Source organism: Stegostoma tigrinum, chromosome 17 (genome assembly GCF_030684315.1).
Source record: "Stegostoma tigrinum isolate sSteTig4 chromosome 17, sSteTig4.hap1, whole genome shotgun sequence".
Classification (NCBI taxonomy): domain Eukaryota; kingdom Metazoa; phylum Chordata; class Chondrichthyes; order Orectolobiformes; family Stegostomatidae; genus Stegostoma; species Stegostoma tigrinum.
In genome coordinates this window covers 23,634,848-23,653,094 of record NC_081370.1, presented here as the reverse complement: position 1 = coordinate 23,653,094, position 18,247 = coordinate 23,634,848, and the positions used below count along the sequence as shown (strand labels likewise).

The window sequence follows — 18,247 nt, the reverse complement described above, 5'->3', positions numbered from 1 at the left end:
TCTCGCACGCCCGCCCCCCCCCGTCTCTCTCTCTCGCACGCCCCGCCCCCCCGTCTCTCTCTCTCGCACGCCCGCCCCCCCCTCGTCTCTCTCTCGCACGCGCCCGCCCCCCCGGTCTCTCTCTCTCGCACGCCGCCCGCCCCCCCCGTCTCTCTCTCTCGCACGCCCGCCCCCCCGTCTCTCTCTCTCGCACGCCGCCCCCCCGTCTCTCTCTCTCGCACGCCCGCCCCCCCCGTCTCTCTCTCTCGCACGCCCGCCCACCCCGTCCTCTCTCTCTCGCACGCCCGCCCCCCCGTCTCTCTCTCTCGCACGCCTGCCCCCCCGTCTCTCTCTCTCGCACGACCGCCCCCCCCCTCTCTCTCGCACGCCCGCCCCCCCCTCTCTCTCTCGCACGCCCGCCCCCCCCCTCTCTCGCACGCCCGCCCCCCCCGTCTCTCTCTCGCACGCCCGCCCCCCCCCTCGCACGCCCGCCCACTCTCTCGCTCTCTCTCACGCCCGCCCTCTCTCTCTCTCTCTCTCTCTCTCTCTCACTCTCTCATGCCCGCCCTCTCTCTCTCTCTCTCTCTCTCTCTCTCTCTCTCTCTCTCTCTCTCTCTCTCTCTCTCTCTCTCTCACTCACACCCGCCCCCTCTCTCTCTCTCATGCCTGCCCTCTCCCTCTCTCTCTCTCTCTCTCTCTCTCATGCCCGCCCTCTCTCTCTCTCTCTCTCTCCCTCCCTCTTTCTCTCTCTCTCACGCCCTCTCTCTCTCTCTCTCTCACTCACGCCCCGCCCGCCCTCTCTCTCTCTCTCTTCTCTCTCTCTCTCTCTCACCCGCCCACCCTCTGTCTGTCTCTCACGCCCGCGCCACCCTCTCTCTCTCTCACGCCCGTCCCCCCTCTCTCTCTCTGTCTCCCACACACCCCCCCTCTCTCTCTCTCACGCCCGTCCCCTCTCTCTGCCGCTCTCACGCCCGTCCCTCTCTCTCTCTCTCGCTCACACACCCCCCCACTCACTCACACTCTCTCTCTCTCTCTCACCCCTCCCACCCTCTGTCTGTCTCTCATGCCCGCCCCCCCCCTCCTTCCCTCTCTCTCTCTCTATCTCGCACGCCCGCCCCCCCCGTCTCTCTCTCTCGCACGCCCGCCCCCCCGACTCTCTCTCGCACTCCCGCCCCCCCGACTCTCTCTCTCGCACTCCCGCCCCCCCGTCTCTCTCTCTCGCACGCCCGCCCCCTCTCTCTCTCTCGCACGCCTGCCCCATCTCTCTGTCTCTCACGCCCGCCCTCTCTCTCTCTCTCTCTCGCCCGCCCTCTCTCTCTCTCTCTCTCTCGCACGCCTTCCCCCTCTCTCTCTCTCGCACGCCTGCCCCCTCTCTCTCTCTCGCACGCCTGCCCCCTCTCTCTCTCTCGCACGCCTGCCCCCTCTCTCTCTCTCGCACGCCTGCCCCCTCTCTCTCTCTCTCGCTCGCCCGCCCTCTCTCTCTCTCACGCCCGCCCTCTCTCTCTCTCGCACGCCAGCCCCCCTCTCTCTCTCTCGCTCGCCCGCCCTCTCTCTCTCTCTCTCTCTCTCTCTCTCGCTCTCTCTCTCTCTCTCACGCCCGCCCTCTCTCTCTCTCGCACGCCCGCCCCCCCCCTCGCACGCCCGCCCACTCCCTCTCTCTCACGCACGCCCGCCCCCCCCTCTCTCACCACGCCCGTTCCCCCCCCCCCCCTCTCTCTCTTTCTCTTAAAGCACAGCACGCAAGGATTAGGTGGTGCCTTTTTTAGAGTCACAGTCATACTGCGCAGAGACAGACCCTTTGGTCCAACTGGTCCATGCCAACTATAATTCCAAACTAAACTATTCCCACCTGCTTGCGCTTGTCCCATAACCCGTTAAACATTTCTTATTCATGTGCCTATCTAAACGTCTTTTAAATGTTGTAACTTTACCTGCACCCACCACTTCCTCTAGAAGCTCTTTTCACACAGGAACCACTGTCTGTGTAAAGACAAAAAAAGTCCCCTTATGTTTTATTAGATCCTTCTCTTCTGACCTTAGAAATATACACCCTGGTCTTGAAATCCCCCACCCTAGGGAAAAGACACCTGCTGTTCCCCTTATCTATACCCCTCATGATGCTATAAACCTCTAGTGTCACCTGTCAACCTCCTACACTCCCAGTGGAAACAGTCCCTGCCTATCCAGCTCTCTTTATAACTAAAACCCACCATTCCTGGCAACATCCTGCTAAATCTCTTCTGAACTCTAGAGGCCTCATAAACATCCTGTACAATTTCAGCATAACGTCCTATATTCAAAGGCCTAACCAATGAAGGCAGCATGCTAAATGCCTTCTAAACCACATTATCTATGTGTTGCAAAATTCAAAGAATTCTGTATCTGTACCCCTAGGTCTCTGTTCTACCACACTACCCAAGGCCTTACTGTTAATTGCATAAGTCATGTCTTTGTTTATTTTACCAAAATGCAATACTTCACATTTATCCAAATTAAATTGCATCTGCCCTTTGACCCAATTAATCAAGATCTCTTTGTAATCTTAGATAATGTTCTTCAATGCTCACTATACCACCAATCTTGGTGTCATCCACAGACTTACTAATCATGTTTTCTATAATTCTCATCTAAATCATATAAATGACTAACAGAAGTGGACCCAGCACCGATCTCTGTGGAACATCTCTTGTCATAGGCCTCCTGTCTGAAAAACAGCCTTTTACCAACAATCTGTCTCTGCTGTTAAGCCAATTTTGTATGCAGTTGGCATGCTCACCTGAATCCCATGTGGTCTAACTTTACTAATTAGTCGACCATGCAGATCCTTGTCAAAGGCTTTAACAAAGTTCAAGTAATCAATGTCTATTGCTGTGCCTTCGTCAGTTTTCGTGGTTACTTTGTATTGTTCGACAATGAGCTCCCACTCCTGTACAAGTATGGGAACCTCAGCTTGAGAACACATTGTATTACCCTGAAAGGTCCCAGTGGAAGAGGGAATTGAATAAATGCTGAGCCTTGTAATGTAGCCCTGACTGCTACTGTGTACAGTCTATAGTGTCCTGCATCTGGTTTGCTGCAGCTGATCATAGTTCGTCATAGTGACCACAGTAATGGGGTCAGTTGACAATCACAGCACATACAGATGATATTTAAACATTGTCCTCCAAACTCTGGGGCATGAAGGTCTTTGATAAGGAGGACAACATGATGTCTTTGCTTGAATTTTTTATATAGTAGACCTGATGTAGATGTTTGCTGGGCCAGGATGCGGCACAGATGCAATAGAAAATTACAAAAAGACTTTTTTGTCCCCGCCCCCACCTCCACATTGTATGAGGCAGGCATCATTGCATCCCGAATAATGGTATGGACATCGTATAGTTCAATCTGTGAGGTAATCATCTCCTGGACCTTCTGCAGGCTCTGAGACCCTTGAAAATGTTTCAAAATTACGGAGCACAAGTGTAACTCTATAGTGTGTCTGACGTTACTTTTGCTTCACAGCAGTTTATTGGGTTCACTTGTTCATTTTGTTCTGCTTTATCCTAAGCATAAAGATGAGTGCCTGTCCCCACACACAAAGCAACCCAGCAGCAACATTGCATTGAAACGTGTGAGTGAACTCCAAGGTGCATTGTTCCTCCATGAGTGAATTGGATCTGTGCTACGATGCTGTGGTGAGGCTGTGGTTGGCTTATACCAGTGTTTGTAGAAGTGGTGCAGGCAGCTGCTGCCCATTGAGATGCCCCGAGATGATGGGAATGCAGGTCAAGATTGCTAATTGGAGAAGAACCTGAGTTGCTGTTGTCCACTAACTGCTGTCTAGTATCTCTCCAGGACCTGTCAAAATAGTGGTCTGCATATAAATGGGATGAGATTCGGTCATAATGAGGTACCCATACATGCAAATAGGCACCTTGTCACTCACTGACAAGGTTCTCATCTAGCCACTGAAAGCTTATTTGGAAATTGGAGTCTTTTCTTCTCAATGTTGAGAATCAAAATTTTCCATTCTCACAATATTTTCCAAACTCTCTCTGCATTTGCCCACGTTGTTCAGGGCCTGGAAAAACCAGCCCTTTTTTCTTTCTGTATAAAATCTTCATACCTGAGAGGTTTTGTTGTACAAATGAAAAGAACACTCGGTTATGTGCTGGTAGAAAATGTTTGTGTAAACCTTCAGATTTTGCAGTAAATGATCTCAGACAGCAGTTAGGATAAAATTCCTGTTCTGTGGTCTCTAATTTGGGCACATTAATGAAACATGAAGTTGTGGATATTTGAGCTTAATTATAGTGAGAAAGCCAAGTGCCCAAAAGAATGAATAACAAACTTGGAGAAGGAATACACTAATCCTGGTTTCTTGTGCATTCCGAATTTTAATTGCTCCACCATTTGGAGGTTACACCTTCAGTTGCTTAAGCCTCATGTACCAGAATTCCCTGTTTAGAACATAGAACATAGAACATAGAACAGTACAGCACAGAACAGGCCCTTCAGCCCACAATGTTGTGCCGACCATTGATCCTCATGGATGCACCCTCAAATTTCTGTGACCATATGCATGTCCAGCAGTCTCTTAAATGACCCCAATGACCTTGCTTCCACAACTGCTGCTGGCAACGCATTCCATGCTCTCACAACTCTCTGCGTAAAGAACCTGCCTCTGACATCCCCTCTATACTTTCCACCAACCAGCTTAAAACTATGACCCCTCGTGCTAGCCATTTCTGCCCTGGGAAATAGTCTCTGGCTATCGACTCTATCTATGCCTCTCATTATCTTGTATACCTCAATTAGGTCCCCTCTCCTCCTCCTTTTCTCCAATGAAAAGAGACCGAGCTCAGTCAACCTCTTTTCATAAGATAAGCCCTCCAGTCCAGGCAGCATCCTGGTAAACCTCCTCTGAACCCTCTCCAAAGCATCCACATCTTTCCTATAATAGGGCGCCCAGAACTGGACGCAGTATTCCAAGTGCGGTCTAACCAAAGTTTTATAGAGCTGCAACAAGATCTCACGACTCTTAAACTCAATCCCCCTGTTAATGAAAGCCAAAACACCATATGCTTTCTTAACAACCCTGTCCACTTGGGTGGCCATTTTAAGGGATCTATGTATCTGCACACCAAGATCCCTCTGTTCCTCCACGCTGCCAAGAATCCTATCCTTAATCCTGTACTCAGCTTTCAAATTCGACCTTCCAAAATGCATCACCTCGCATTTATCCAGGTTGAACTCCATCTGCCACCTCTCAGCCCATCTCTGCATCCTGTCAATGTCCCGCTGCAGCCTACAACAGCCCTCTACACTGTCAACGACACCTCCGACCTTTGTGTCGTCTGCAAACTTGCTGACCCATCCTTCAATTCCCTCGTCCAAGTCATTAATAAATCTTTCCATCTCATTAACTTTATTTGAGACACTTCTTAAAGCTTTAACTGAGAGCTTTTACCCCTTTAACCAAGCTTTAGCCGAATGACATAATAATATCTTGTTGCTTTTGCTATGCGATACTCCTGTGAAGTACTTTAGGACCTCTCATTACATTAAAGGTGCTATGTTAGTACAAATAGTTGTTGGGTTTTGCTGTTGTGTGACAAATGACTTTGTATTCTATGCTTATGTGGTTGAAACATGTCCCAGTTTATTTTTACTTAAGCAATAATGCTTTTATGAGAGTCTCTTTAATGTAACTAGTTTTCCAGGTACACAACCTACTGTTTGGCATAAGGGAACTAACATTGACTTTTACTAAAGTGGAAATCCTGTTGATGAATTATTTGTTTGCAGTTCTTTTTAAACTGGGGAGAACCTGCCAACCTGTTGCTTGGCATACTTACTAAAGTTGACTTTGAAGAAATGCGTGGCAAAATGGTGCGACCGAAAACGGAAGAGCCACAAACTGTGAAACTTAAATTTGTTTATTGTTTCTTAGGATTTTGCAGCCAGTGGAATTCGTGTTGGTACACTGTACACTGAAAATGCAGACGTAATCAATGCCCTCGGACAGTTGGCATCCTACCATGGTGTTCCAGGTCCCACGCAACATATGGTAGCACAGTTACTACGAGATCAAGGTACATCTACCGCAGTGGAGAGTTACCTTATTCCATGTCTGTTTGGGACTTGTGTGTCACATAAGTAGCAAGCTCAGTATACCATATGGAGAGTTTTATCTTGCACAGATTGAAGACCTCCTGCAAAACTGTTATGTCTTTTATGACAAATGCTGGCAAGCAGATGTCAAAGATTGCCACCATTTGCAGTATGTCTTCTTTGTATTCGATTCTGAAACCTTCCTCATCTTTACCTTACTGCTGTCCTGAAGATACTACTCCTGTTGGTGTATAGGTGTACATGCACCTCACCAAACATAACCTCTCGCATGTAAGAGCCTCTACAGTGTACGTCAACAAGTTAGATGCGAAAAGTATTGCAGTTATACTGATGGCAATTCCTTTACACACCGGATGTCTTCAACAGACATATGTGCACCTTTTACAACTGATATAACTGACTGTATTGAGGCCAGGAAATCTTGGCTGATTATTTATCTTTTCTTTGCTGCAGTAGCTGCAGAAAATAGTAACAACTCAATCAATTATTGCATTGTTGACATCAACTAACTCAGCTCATACCTGGAGATAAAGTTGCCATCTTGCTCTATTTGGCAGAGCATTAAATATGCAGAGGGTGGTGGATTGGATACACTCACCTACTAAAACACACACAGCTTTCTTTATTAACCCATGAGTCAATAAATATCATTTCAGAAACTAATTATTAAGGCAGTAAATTACTGAACCCCTGAACCTGACACTTGCTAAGTTTGTATTTTGCAGTTTATAAATCTAAATCTGTCTTTACCTACTGATCTGTTACTCCTTTAAAAGAGCAAGCTACTGACACAATTGTGCTTTGAAAGATTCTGGCCGGTCTGTATTTGTAAGATCTTGTGATGATCAGACTCCTCATTGAGCTTTTGAAGAATCCAAATAAAGAAAGTGTGTATTTTGCAGTCATTTGTTGTGGCTGTAGATTCTGCTTAATGCCATCATTTGCCACCTCAGGACATCAAATGTGAAATAAGGTATTTTCTATTTGTTACATTTGGACCATGTTCTATTTCCCTGAGCCTTAAGACTAAGGGTATGTAATATTCTGATGAGGTTGGAGAGCTCACATTATTGGCAGCATGAGTTGTAAACAAATACTTCATCCATGGGATTTTTACTTTCCTTCTGAGGAGTCTTTAGCATGATGCTGTTCTAAACAAACTATTATGTATTTGTGTGGAATATATCAGTGTGATTGTTGATATTAATGTGTAAATTTATTCAAAAAATTTGTAAGGGCATTCATCTAACATTAGCTGTTAAAGCAAGATGACTAAGTAATTGCAATTTTCCAGCATGAAAAGTTAATTGTGGCATCTTGAAAGATCAGATTTTCTTCTTGGTTAAACTGACTTGACGCTGAGGCGAGAATGTCCGGGTCCAAGTTGCACTCCTGAGGCTTGAGCACAGAAATCTAGTGCTGACGGTGTGCTGTGCTCTCAAACATGTTTGCTTTTGACCAAAATGTTAGTCAGAGATTGTGTGAATCCCCTCAGATGGATGTCAATGGCCCCATGGCATTAATTCAAAGAAGGCGAAACGAGTTATTCCCAGTGTCCTGGTCAATAGTTATGGGCTCAATCCACATCGTTGAAACCGCAGATTAATTGTTCATTATAAAATGCCTATTTGTGAGAGCCTGTCCTGTGCAAATTGACTGTCATGTTTACTATGTTGCAACATTGAAACTTAGAAGTATTCCATCGGCTGTCGGTGTTTTGGAGCATACCGAAATTGTGAAGGCCGTAGCGTGAATATGTCATTTTTCTAAGAGGTTTAAAATTTCTTAATGCCTCCTATCACAATAATCCACTGAGTTGATTTTTCTCGCCTCTCTGCTGTATAGATTGGATCAATCAGGTGTTTTTGCCAACAAATCGAGCCAGATTGAAATCTGCCCACAAGTGTGTAGCAAATGAACTCACAGCAATGGGCATTCCTTTCCTGAACCGGCACGCAGGCTTGTATATCTGGGCTGATTTCAGAAAGGTAATCTGTGCAATTATTTTTATGTTTCTGTCATTTCTCTTATTGTACTGGTGCAAATAAAGGAATGAATTGGGATTAAGTATAACTCTATTGCGTCAATTTACACAGTGATGGGATAGCCAAAAAATGTATTGGAGCTGTGTTGTTCTTAGCATTCATTTCTATTTTGAATCTTGCATTAGATTTCAGACTTGCAGTGACACTTTGCTTCACTGTAGGATATCTTGAGTACAATGAATTTGACAGTCTCAATTTGTTTTGTCTTTAGAGGCCAAATCAGTTTTTGAGCCCAAAACAATAAGAAAAGATTGTAATTACTTTAAATGTAGGTGTTGCAAAAGTGTTTGAAAATGGAAATTCAAGAGCTTGTATGTATTGGAAAAGAATCAATTATGAATTTTGGATAATAAAAAGTACTGGCCAATGATCTGGTGACCTTTGAAGCAGTACCAAAAGAGTAGTAGTTAAAATACAGAGACTGTATGACATACAATAAAAAGGAAAACAAAGCTGGAGAGGGGAGGTGTTCACTTTTCCTAATAGATTCCTGAGAGAGACTTTGATATTTGCTTTGTGTGTATTTATAGTTTATATCAAATGTGATTTGCCTGTTAACTTGTTTCTATTTTATTTTGATTCTGATTCAAACTGAAGTAAAACTACAAAAAATTGAAAACTTGTTCAAGAATTGGTTGTAAATATCTGATACCATACTTTACGCAGTTTAGAAAAAAAATCTTCTAATTTTAGAAACTAAATTCTTAAATGTAAAATATGACGAAATGTTTGGGTTTGAAAAATAGGTAAACATCCCTAAAATGAGGGTGGATTGAAAAGACTGAACAATGAGCTATTTACCTGAGTTTCTTGATAGACATGGAATGTCTGCAATTGACTTTGCAGAGGGTTCAATTATGTAGTTCCCAGACCAGAGGAACTAGAAGCACCCTTGCAAAAAAAAAATGGAGGTTTCCTGGTGAGAACTGCTGGAATTAAAAGTTATCTGTATGACTTCCAGAATCAAAAGGTTTAGTTTTGAACTTCAATTAATTGAAAAATTTAGTCACTATTTTAACTAACCTCAGTTACTGTAGAGATGAATGATTAACAGTGGAGCTTTGTTTGGGATTCTGGGATGTTGACTGAGTGAATTTGGTTTAGAAAGTCATTGGGGTTGAGGCTGGAAACAGCCAAGTTGGTGGGTCTAATTCCTCACTTTAGAAGGCAGAAGCTGTGGACCAGGAGGACAAAGGTATTGAAAACTCGAAGTATATTAATTTTCTGTCAAAGCCACCGTGCAGGAATTGCAGGAAGGTCAAACTTGAGCTGAGAAGCTTAGATTTGACAAAATCTCTTTGTAAAAAGTTTGGAGTTAATCCCAAGGAAGTGGATAGCCTTCAAGAATTTGATAAGTTGCCAAAGGCTTCCCAGGGAAAGTCAAAGTGAAAATCCCAAAGGGATGTTTATTGGAGGTTTTTAGTCTAAACTATCTGTGTGTTTGTTGTACTTTTGATATTAAGTATAAAGATATATATGTGTTTATTTTGTATTGTCTGCTTTACTTTGTTCTTGTATAGCAAAATTCATTTATTTTAAATGCAGAATTATAGTTTTGTTTTTCAGTGAATCACTGGCTGAATTTTTCTTTATGCCTTTGGGGGTCTCTGTGGGGATCACAACAAATGTCTACTTGTTTATTCAGTAAATTTGCTTCTTTATGAGTTCCTTTGGGCACTGTAACAAAGCAACAGTGAAGGGAAATCATTTATATTCATCATCTCTATAATGTTACTGATCTCTATGATGTGCCATGTCACTGCAAAATTCAATGACATATGTGACAAATTTGGATGTTTTACCTCTACATGCTAGTACAAGCTATTCTGTTGGAAAAATGCAAAGGATTGGGACTGCCCAAGATATAATTAAAGATAATTATATTTGTATTAGTTCATCCCAGAAATGACATGGCATGTGATGGTTTGAATGATCTGAAGTGAACTCTGAAAGGGGTGGACCCTGCAGAGGGGCCATGGAATATAAAGATGAAGGGCTATGCGTACTCATAAAGGCTGTCTATTAGTTTGGTTAGATCCGTTTCATTGATTGGAAGAAGAGCAAGTGAATTGGAGAATTTCAAACAAAGTTGTGAGAACAGTGAGAACTAAAGTGAAAGCTAACAACACATTTAAAGACCATGAATGATGGTTTACGAGGATAGAGGGGGCTAGCATGGATTTTTCTTTAGGAGGATCTCATTTGATGGCTGTTCTCTTGGTGTACTGGGCTGTGAAGAATCATGGACCTTCAGCAAGAAAGAACTGGATTCTACCAGTTTTTGTTTAGTAATGATTCTTAATTTGAAGTGTCTGTACATTGAGCTGCTTTGAGCCCTTTCCCACCCTCAGAGTAGATTTAAAAGTGCATTGGGTGATTCAGCAGATGAACTGCAGGAGTGAAAACCACAGAAATATAATACACCCATTTCTTCTGATCCAGTACTTAAAGGATCCGACATTTGAAGAAGAGGAAAAACTATTGAAGCAGTTAGTCAAGAATAAAATTCTTCTTGTCAACGGGAAATCATTTGGCTGCTGTGAGCCAGGCTGGTTCCGTATCGTATTTGCTGATGAAACCTACCGGCTACAGTTAGGTAAGTAGACTGATGAAAATATCTTCACGTTGTTGGTTTCAGCTCTCTTTTTGTGCCTCCATTACTTTCAAACATATATTTCCACAGCTCCTATTCCTCTACTAGAGGACTGTATAATCAAAATGCAGACGTTGGTAAAAGTGCATGTTTTTCGGAATATTGAAACATTAATTATCATTGGCATTACTGGATTGAAGTCCCTATTTACAGACAAAGATCCCTGAATGAAACTGTTTGTGTTCTAATTTTAATAGTAATACTGGAATTCTTCAGTATGTCCTTCCCAACCCCAATCCCACCAATGTAATGTCGTGCCAAATAACACTTATTGCACCATATTGTGTATTCACTGGGGAGGCAATAGCCTAGTGGTATTATTGCTGGACTGTTAATCCATTAGACCTGAGTAATGTTCTGAGGATCTAGGTTTGAATTCCACCATGACAGATGGTGGAATTTGAATTCAATAAATATCTGGAATTCAGAGTCTAATGATGACCATGAATCCATTGCCAATTGTTGGAAAAACCCATTAAGTTCACCAATGTCCTTTATGGAAGGAAACTGCTGTCCTTACCTGGTCTGGCCTATGTGTGACTGCAGACCCACAGCAATGTAGTTGACTCTGAACTGCCCTCTGGGCAATAAATGCTGACCAATGCATTCATCCCCTGAAAGTTTTTTTTTAAAATTCATTCTCCCCTGCACATCTGACACGCTGCACCAATTCTTCACGAGCATTTAGTTGGGCTAGATTTAATTCAGCCCATTGTGACAGGAAATATTGTAACTGGAGCTAATTAATAATGATGAGGCTGCGTAGCTGTCTCACCACCGGTGGGAAAAGCTTTTAGAATTACGTCTGAGGATGCAAGAGTCCGGCTGGGGAAGCGTGCCTGCTCATTAGTGAGCTGACTGATTCCTCTCATACTGGATCCACGTGGAGTGTCGTTGGTGGTTCAGGAACTAAATATGACAGGCACAGCTTTACCTGTCAAACTTAGCTGTGGCTTTTTGAGGGTGGTATCATTCTTTCAAAGGTACTTAACACTTGATTGAGGAATTCGGTGCCATGCAAGGTGGTTGTCACTGAAAAAAATGGCTCAGACTGTCCAGCCTCTGTTTTAACCCGATCCTGACTTTACCCACATTTGGCCTGGATCCTGAGTGATCTTAGTAATGCACCTGGGAGGAGGCCTGACAACAAGGCACTGTGTGGCCAGCAGTTCTTACTGGGTGAGATTTCTACTCCTGGGCTCATAAATCTCAGGAAGGACCTGAGACAGGCCAGTTAGTCTAGTCAGGCCTCACCCTCAGAGGTAGGGGAGGTAATGGCCTTGTGCTATTATCACTGCTCTGTTAATCCAGAGACCCAAGTAATGTTCTTGAGCCCTGGTTTCAAATCCTGCCACAGCAGATGGTAGAATTTCAATTCAATGAAAATCTGGAATTAGGCGTCTAAGAATGACCATTAATCCATTGTTGATTGACAGAAAAACTTACTTAATATCCTTTAGGGAAGGAAATTGCCATCCTCACCTGGCCTGGCCTATGTGTGACTCCAGACCCACAGAAATGCGGTCGAGTCATTAGAGCAATAAATGCTGATGTCATTCTATGAATGAATTTAATAAAAATTGATGTGCTAAAACCATGCCAATTACATTAAATTCCATGATAAATGTGCATTTGTGATCCTTGTACCCATTTTTTAGAGGCTACCCAGTTTATCCCCCATGGTTTGTGACAAAGTTCCATTATGCCCGTTCTAAGTCAAGCCAAAACTTTGAATGAAGTGACAAAAGAAATTCAAAATAATTTTGCTGCCTCTACTTTAATATGATAAGTAGCATTGTGAAGTATGTTTGAAAGTTATTTCTTCTTTTATTTTGCTAAACTTTCCAAAAGCAATTTGATATTTCACTCTTCTTTTGCTTAGGAATGCAGAGGCTTAGAAAGGTTCTGGAAGAGCAAGATTCAGAAATCCAGTCGATTGAAAAGGGACCGAATTCTGATTCTGAGAATAGAACCAAAATTGCTGAGGATGTAGTAGAAATTGGTGTTCAGCAGTCTCCACCTGATCCTGCTCTTGATGGTCTAATTGGACTGCTGCGTCAACAGATCCGATCAACTGACTGGTTACAGAGAAATACACCTGAACAGTTTGCTCAGGAGAATCCAGAAGTTTACGATGTTTTCTGCAAACTTGTAGAGAAATAATCTGCCTCTGTAATTTTAGAAAATGCGTTGACTGGAGTTCAATAGTGATTACTTTCAAATTTGTAAAATACTTGTAGCTTGTTCCTCATGACTTACTAACCCTTCAGCAAATGTGGGAAGGGAAACAGTTCTTAACACTGAAGTGAAACTGTTTGACACTGCTGGTATTTTACAATTTTTTTTGCCACCTATTTCTAATTTTGCCTATTCATTCATCCACCTTCCCCAGTATATGATGACTAATTTATGATTGTCCTCATATATTTTACTATGTGATGCTTTCAGAAGTTTCACTACCACGTATTGCTTTGTCAATATTCACAATTCTGTTAACTGATTTTGAATTAAGATAGAAGGTAGGGGAATGTGAAGTTTCACCATCCTTGTTAATGCGATACAGTAAGACAATACGCTATCCTGAATGATGGCTGAATGTGATGGGATGCTGAGAAATTTGCTATATACTGCTTCTTTATATATCCACTTAATCAAAGATGTGACTTACCTTCTCTAGGAGAAATGAATTAATCTTCTTAAAAATACTTTTTTGGTGTTGTCATCTATTCACATAGTTCCCAGACCAGATCTTTTCATCATGTTATTAAATTGTATGCAATTCTAGTTCATAAAGTTGATTTTAATTCACCAGCAGGACAATAGGAAGGAAGATTGTCTCTTCAATAGTGCATTGGGTTGGATGTCATTATTGATCATTCCTGGCACCTATGTTGCAAAATTTGCAAGAGAAGTTCATTGTTTTTCACTTTGTTAATGTCTTTGTGGAAAATTCAACCCATTGTGGGGCACCAAAACAAAACAGTCTGACTATTTTAAAGTATAGGCCCCAAAATATAATAGTAAAAGGAATGAATGGTCTCCTTCCCTTCTATGGAAACTAATCTTCTGTGTACCAAAACTCAAAGATCACATGCAAAGACGATCCTCATGGTCTTTATATTAAAAGGACAAGATAAATATTCTCGCATGTACTGAAGCTATGAGCTCATTTCTTAATGGGTCAAGTTTAGCAATAAAATTAATATATAGATTTGCTTATCTGTAGAGCTCCAGATTAATTATTTTCGAGGAGAGACGATATTGGTTGACACACAAGACTATCAATATTTTAGAATTACTCAAAAAAAGAAGTTACATCTGCCTAGAATGAGAGTGAGGAGGGTAGAGCCTGGATGTCACAATGATTGAATTCTTTGTATGTTCTGATAACTCTGTCTTGTGATTCCCTCACTTCCTTCACCCCCACTATTGGTCACCTTGCTTTCAACCATTACAGTCCTAATCTCTGGAACTCTAGCTCTTTGCTAATTCTCTCCTCTTTTCAGATAAGCCTGAAAGAATACCCCTTTGCCAAAGTTTTTGGTCACCCATTTAATCTTTCCAACTTTGGTTGGCTGCTTATTTTTTTTTTGATAGTGTTCCATTAAAGTGCATTTGCTTTATTAAAGATTCTACATGAATGAAACATTATATTACTGATATAACAAGGTGTAGAGTTGGATGAACACGGCAGGCCAAGCAGCATTAGAGGAGCAGGAAGGCTGACGTTTCGGGCCTGGACCCTTTTCTGAAGATCTATGCCCGAAACGTTAGCCTTCCTGCTCCTCTGATGCTGCTTGGCCTGCTACGTTGATCCAGCTCCACACCTTGTTATCTCAGATTCTCCAGCATCTGCAGTTCCTACTATCTCTGATTATATTACTGATGTTGGGAGCAGAAAGCTTTCTCTACTTGCCAGTTTAGTTCTGTGTCAATCATTGTAACTTTTTTCAAATACATTTACAATTTCACTAAATAAAACACATGTAGGAAATCTTGGAGACAGTAGGAACTGCAGATGCTGGAGAATCTGAAATAACGGGGTGGAGAGCTGGATAAACACGGCAGGCCAAGCAGCATCAGAGGAGCAGGAAGGCTGACATTTGTAGCCTAGACCCTTCTTTTTCTGATCATCCATCAGGCTGCTTAGTTTTGTTATTTTTCCTGCATTGAAACTGAGTTCATGATTTGGAGTTCCCCTGTACACTGACTGACTGATTCTAAATGAAATAGAAACTCTCATTCCACTTCCTGCTAGATGTGAGACTGAAATACCAAGTTGCTAGTGTTTTGCCTCCACATGTTTGACAGTCTCACTCCTGGAGCTACCAAATTATTGGAATGAGAGAAAGGGAACCATTTGTAAATACAGTCAGTTTGATTTTGAGATCACCATTTGAAGCATGGAGGGAACTTTATTCTGTGATTTCTCAACCTGGCAATATTTGGTGTTCATATTGCTTTTTAATGTGACAATACATTCTCTTCCTTAACACTGACTTCCCTCGGCTTGATATTAAAAAAAAGTTGGCAAATTTTTTTTAACATTATAAAGCGTCTACTGGTAGTGCTATAAACTCTACTGCAGTATTATTCTATGAAATGTACTGGGATGAATTCAGTCATGTAGTGCAAGTTGCAAATGAGCTAAGTTCCATATCAACAATATAAATCATAATTGTGAATAATAGGTCATGTAGGTTTTAATAAGTCGGTGATGATGGTTCATGCTGCTTTTCATTCAGTGCTTGCAGCAGTGCTTAGTACTTGTAGCGGATGCATTAATTAAACTGCTATTTAGTGTAATGAATAATTTGTTTTTTAGAGAGGTGAATGGCAAGCTTGTTAGAACAACAAAGAAGTCATTTTATACTTCTATTAATGCTTTAAAGCTTTCAAATTCTTACTCAATCAGAAGGGTGAAATCATGAAGCTGACCACAGCAGTTATTCAAATTAAAAGAAAAGAAAATTCTGCAGATAAATCAGACTTGAACTTGGTTTGGACAAAGGGCCACACCTGAGATAATAATCTTTTTTGCTGATTATCATTTTCTGTTTACAGTTAAAATTTCCATTGCTTTTTACGTCCACAGTGGGTTCCAGACCTACTTTTCAAGGAAGCAGGTAAACAGCAACCTGTTTGGAGTATAATTTAACTCATTATATCTCGGCAGATTTGTTGATCAAATAATATTTCTGATTTTGTGTAAAAGTTGTAATGGCCATGGAAATTGCCATCAATTAATGAGTAATGATTAATGTAGTCTCTCACTGTAAAAGACTACAAGATAAGTGACTGCCAGCAGCATTTTTGTTTTTACTTGTCATTATTCATGAATGAAACTGAAAGCTGGTTCTAGAAGGCGTTTTGTGTTTAGTTGTGACTTCTAGTTGTGTTGACTGAAAGCAAATTATTGACAGAAAGTTAATGGCATTGTTGAGGTGTCTAGAGTTTTTATTTAAATCTTTTTGCATTATGATAGTCCTGCATTATGTTTCACGTAAGTTACAGTTTAATGAAGCAAGGAGATCATGTTAGGAAATGGAGTGATTTTAAACACTGTGGACAGATCCTTCAAAAATTGATTTAGAATGACTCTCAAATTTATATTTCATGTGTCATGTGGAATATGATCTGTTGAAAGTGGATTTTCAGATTGTTGGGTTGTGTTGGAATCCCATCCCAGGTTGAAGCTTAGGGCAGTTGGATGGTTATGTTACAGTTTAAGTTATGTATTGCAGTGAAATTATGGTGCTTTTACTTGGATGTGTTATGTGAACCTGACAAAAATATGTTATTGTAACTTAGTATCCAGCACATGCATTGTTTTATTCTTAATAATTTTGGACTAAATTTTGTGCCAAATTTATGTAAATTTGTGTCGCAATATTTGTTTGTGCCTCTTGTTTAATTTGTTTGAGCAACTCTACACGTAGCGTTTTAATTCACTCTGGAGAAGAAATTTAGGTTTTGTCATTTAAACAAGTGCTGTTCCTCAGGATTTCTATGACAGGAAAGTTTGTGTTTTCATTTCTGGCAATTTTAATTCCTTCGTGTGACATGGGCATTGCTGGTTTGGTCTGTTTAAGAGCCTGTTTCTAATGGCTGTGATAAGGCGCTGGTGAACTGCTTCTTGAACTGTTAGAGCTGGACGTGGGACAGTAGGTTCAGATATATGAAGTAGGTTCACCCACATCGCTGGTAGGAAGAAATTCCCATGACTTTGACTAATTGACAGTGAAGGAATGGCAAAATAATTCCAAGTCATGATGGTTTGTTTCTTTGAAGGATTTAGTTTTGCCATGAAAGTCAACACATAAGTTGGCCTTTGAAGTCTGAAAATCCCTCCAAAAAATGGTGCTTGACTTGTACAGTGAACATAGGCAAAAATTATTTCTGGAGGACACGAAAATGGGGTTGATAAACGTCAACTTATATACTGCAATTTGGATATTAGCTGTACTTGGCTGGTTCAGTTTTGAAGATATGTGTGATTTAAACAACATCTTTTGAATATTTTAACCTTTTTTTGCAGTCCCATTTAAGAAAAAGATTCTGAAATTTTTGCAACTTTGTAAGAAACATCAAAATTGTAATTTTAACCAAAGTATGTTTCATTTAATTCAGGCAAATTGTGACTTAAATGGAAAAAGATGTTTTAATTTTTTTTTAGTGTGGACTCATTTGAAAGTCTTTTCCAGAAATGTTTTATATTTTTAAAGGTAGGGACAAGCATGCTGTGAATTCCTAGCATTTGGATATACTTGAAGGGAAACAGTTGTATGGCTGTGAGATGTATTGAATACCCTCACCAAAGAGCAGGCACAAGTGCGATAGACCAAATAACATTCACGTGTGCCACATCAATCCATGTTCCTATGAATGTCAAATTTTCTTTTGGGTTATGAGCATTTGCTGTTTATTTTTTTCCCCTAAGTATTTTGTTTCCATTATGGGAATCTTCAGGGTTATGTTAACAAATCTTGTCAGTGAAGGCCAATTTAGCAGTTTGACTGTGTTGCATGACTGTAATTTGTATCACATGACCCTCTCATGATGTACATTCAATGCAAGAAAGGAGCAGTGTTTTGGAGGAATACTCATCACAATATACGGTTGGAACTATTGTCACTAATTGTTGAAGTGAAATGTGAATTTGGATTAATCTGGACAATTTAGATGGCAGTGTGAAGTTCAAATAGGTTTTGTGCGAAAAAATTTATGCCAACGTTTGGTCTGTGTGATTGCTGATTTTGAACATATGATAATTATCAAGTTCCTATTGTCTAGAATGAACAGCAGTGACTTGTTTTAAATGGAGATATTTTTAAAAATTAAATGTAAATCATTAAGAAGCATTTAGTCAGGCTAACCTGACAACATGTGAAAACATTATCTTTCTACTTATTTCGCACTGAGCCTTGAAAGCTGATCAGATTATTGGAGTTGC

At 41.3% G+C, this 18,247-nt stretch overlaps 1 protein-coding gene across 6 annotated transcripts in view; it reads left to right on the top strand.

Moving 5' to 3' along the window:
• The window catches only part of accs (1-aminocyclopropane-1-carboxylate synthase homolog (Arabidopsis)(non-functional)), an 88,576-nt gene extending 74,091 nt beyond the window's left edge, over positions 1-14,485 (top strand). For all 6 annotated transcript variants that reach the window (XM_048545095.2, XM_048545094.2, XM_048545092.2 and 3 more), the window contains 4 exons: positions 5,915-6,056; positions 7,942-8,084; positions 10,584-10,737; positions 12,677-14,485. In XM_048545095.2, the coding sequence (XP_048401052.1) occupies positions 5,915-6,056; positions 7,942-8,084; positions 10,584-10,737; positions 12,677-12,957 (720 nt within the window). In that variant the 3' untranslated portion in view covers positions 12,958-14,485. The remainder of the gene's footprint in view (positions 1-5,914; positions 6,057-7,941; positions 8,085-10,583; positions 10,738-12,676) is intronic.
• The last annotated feature ends 3,762 nt before the right edge of the window (positions 14,486-18,247 follow it).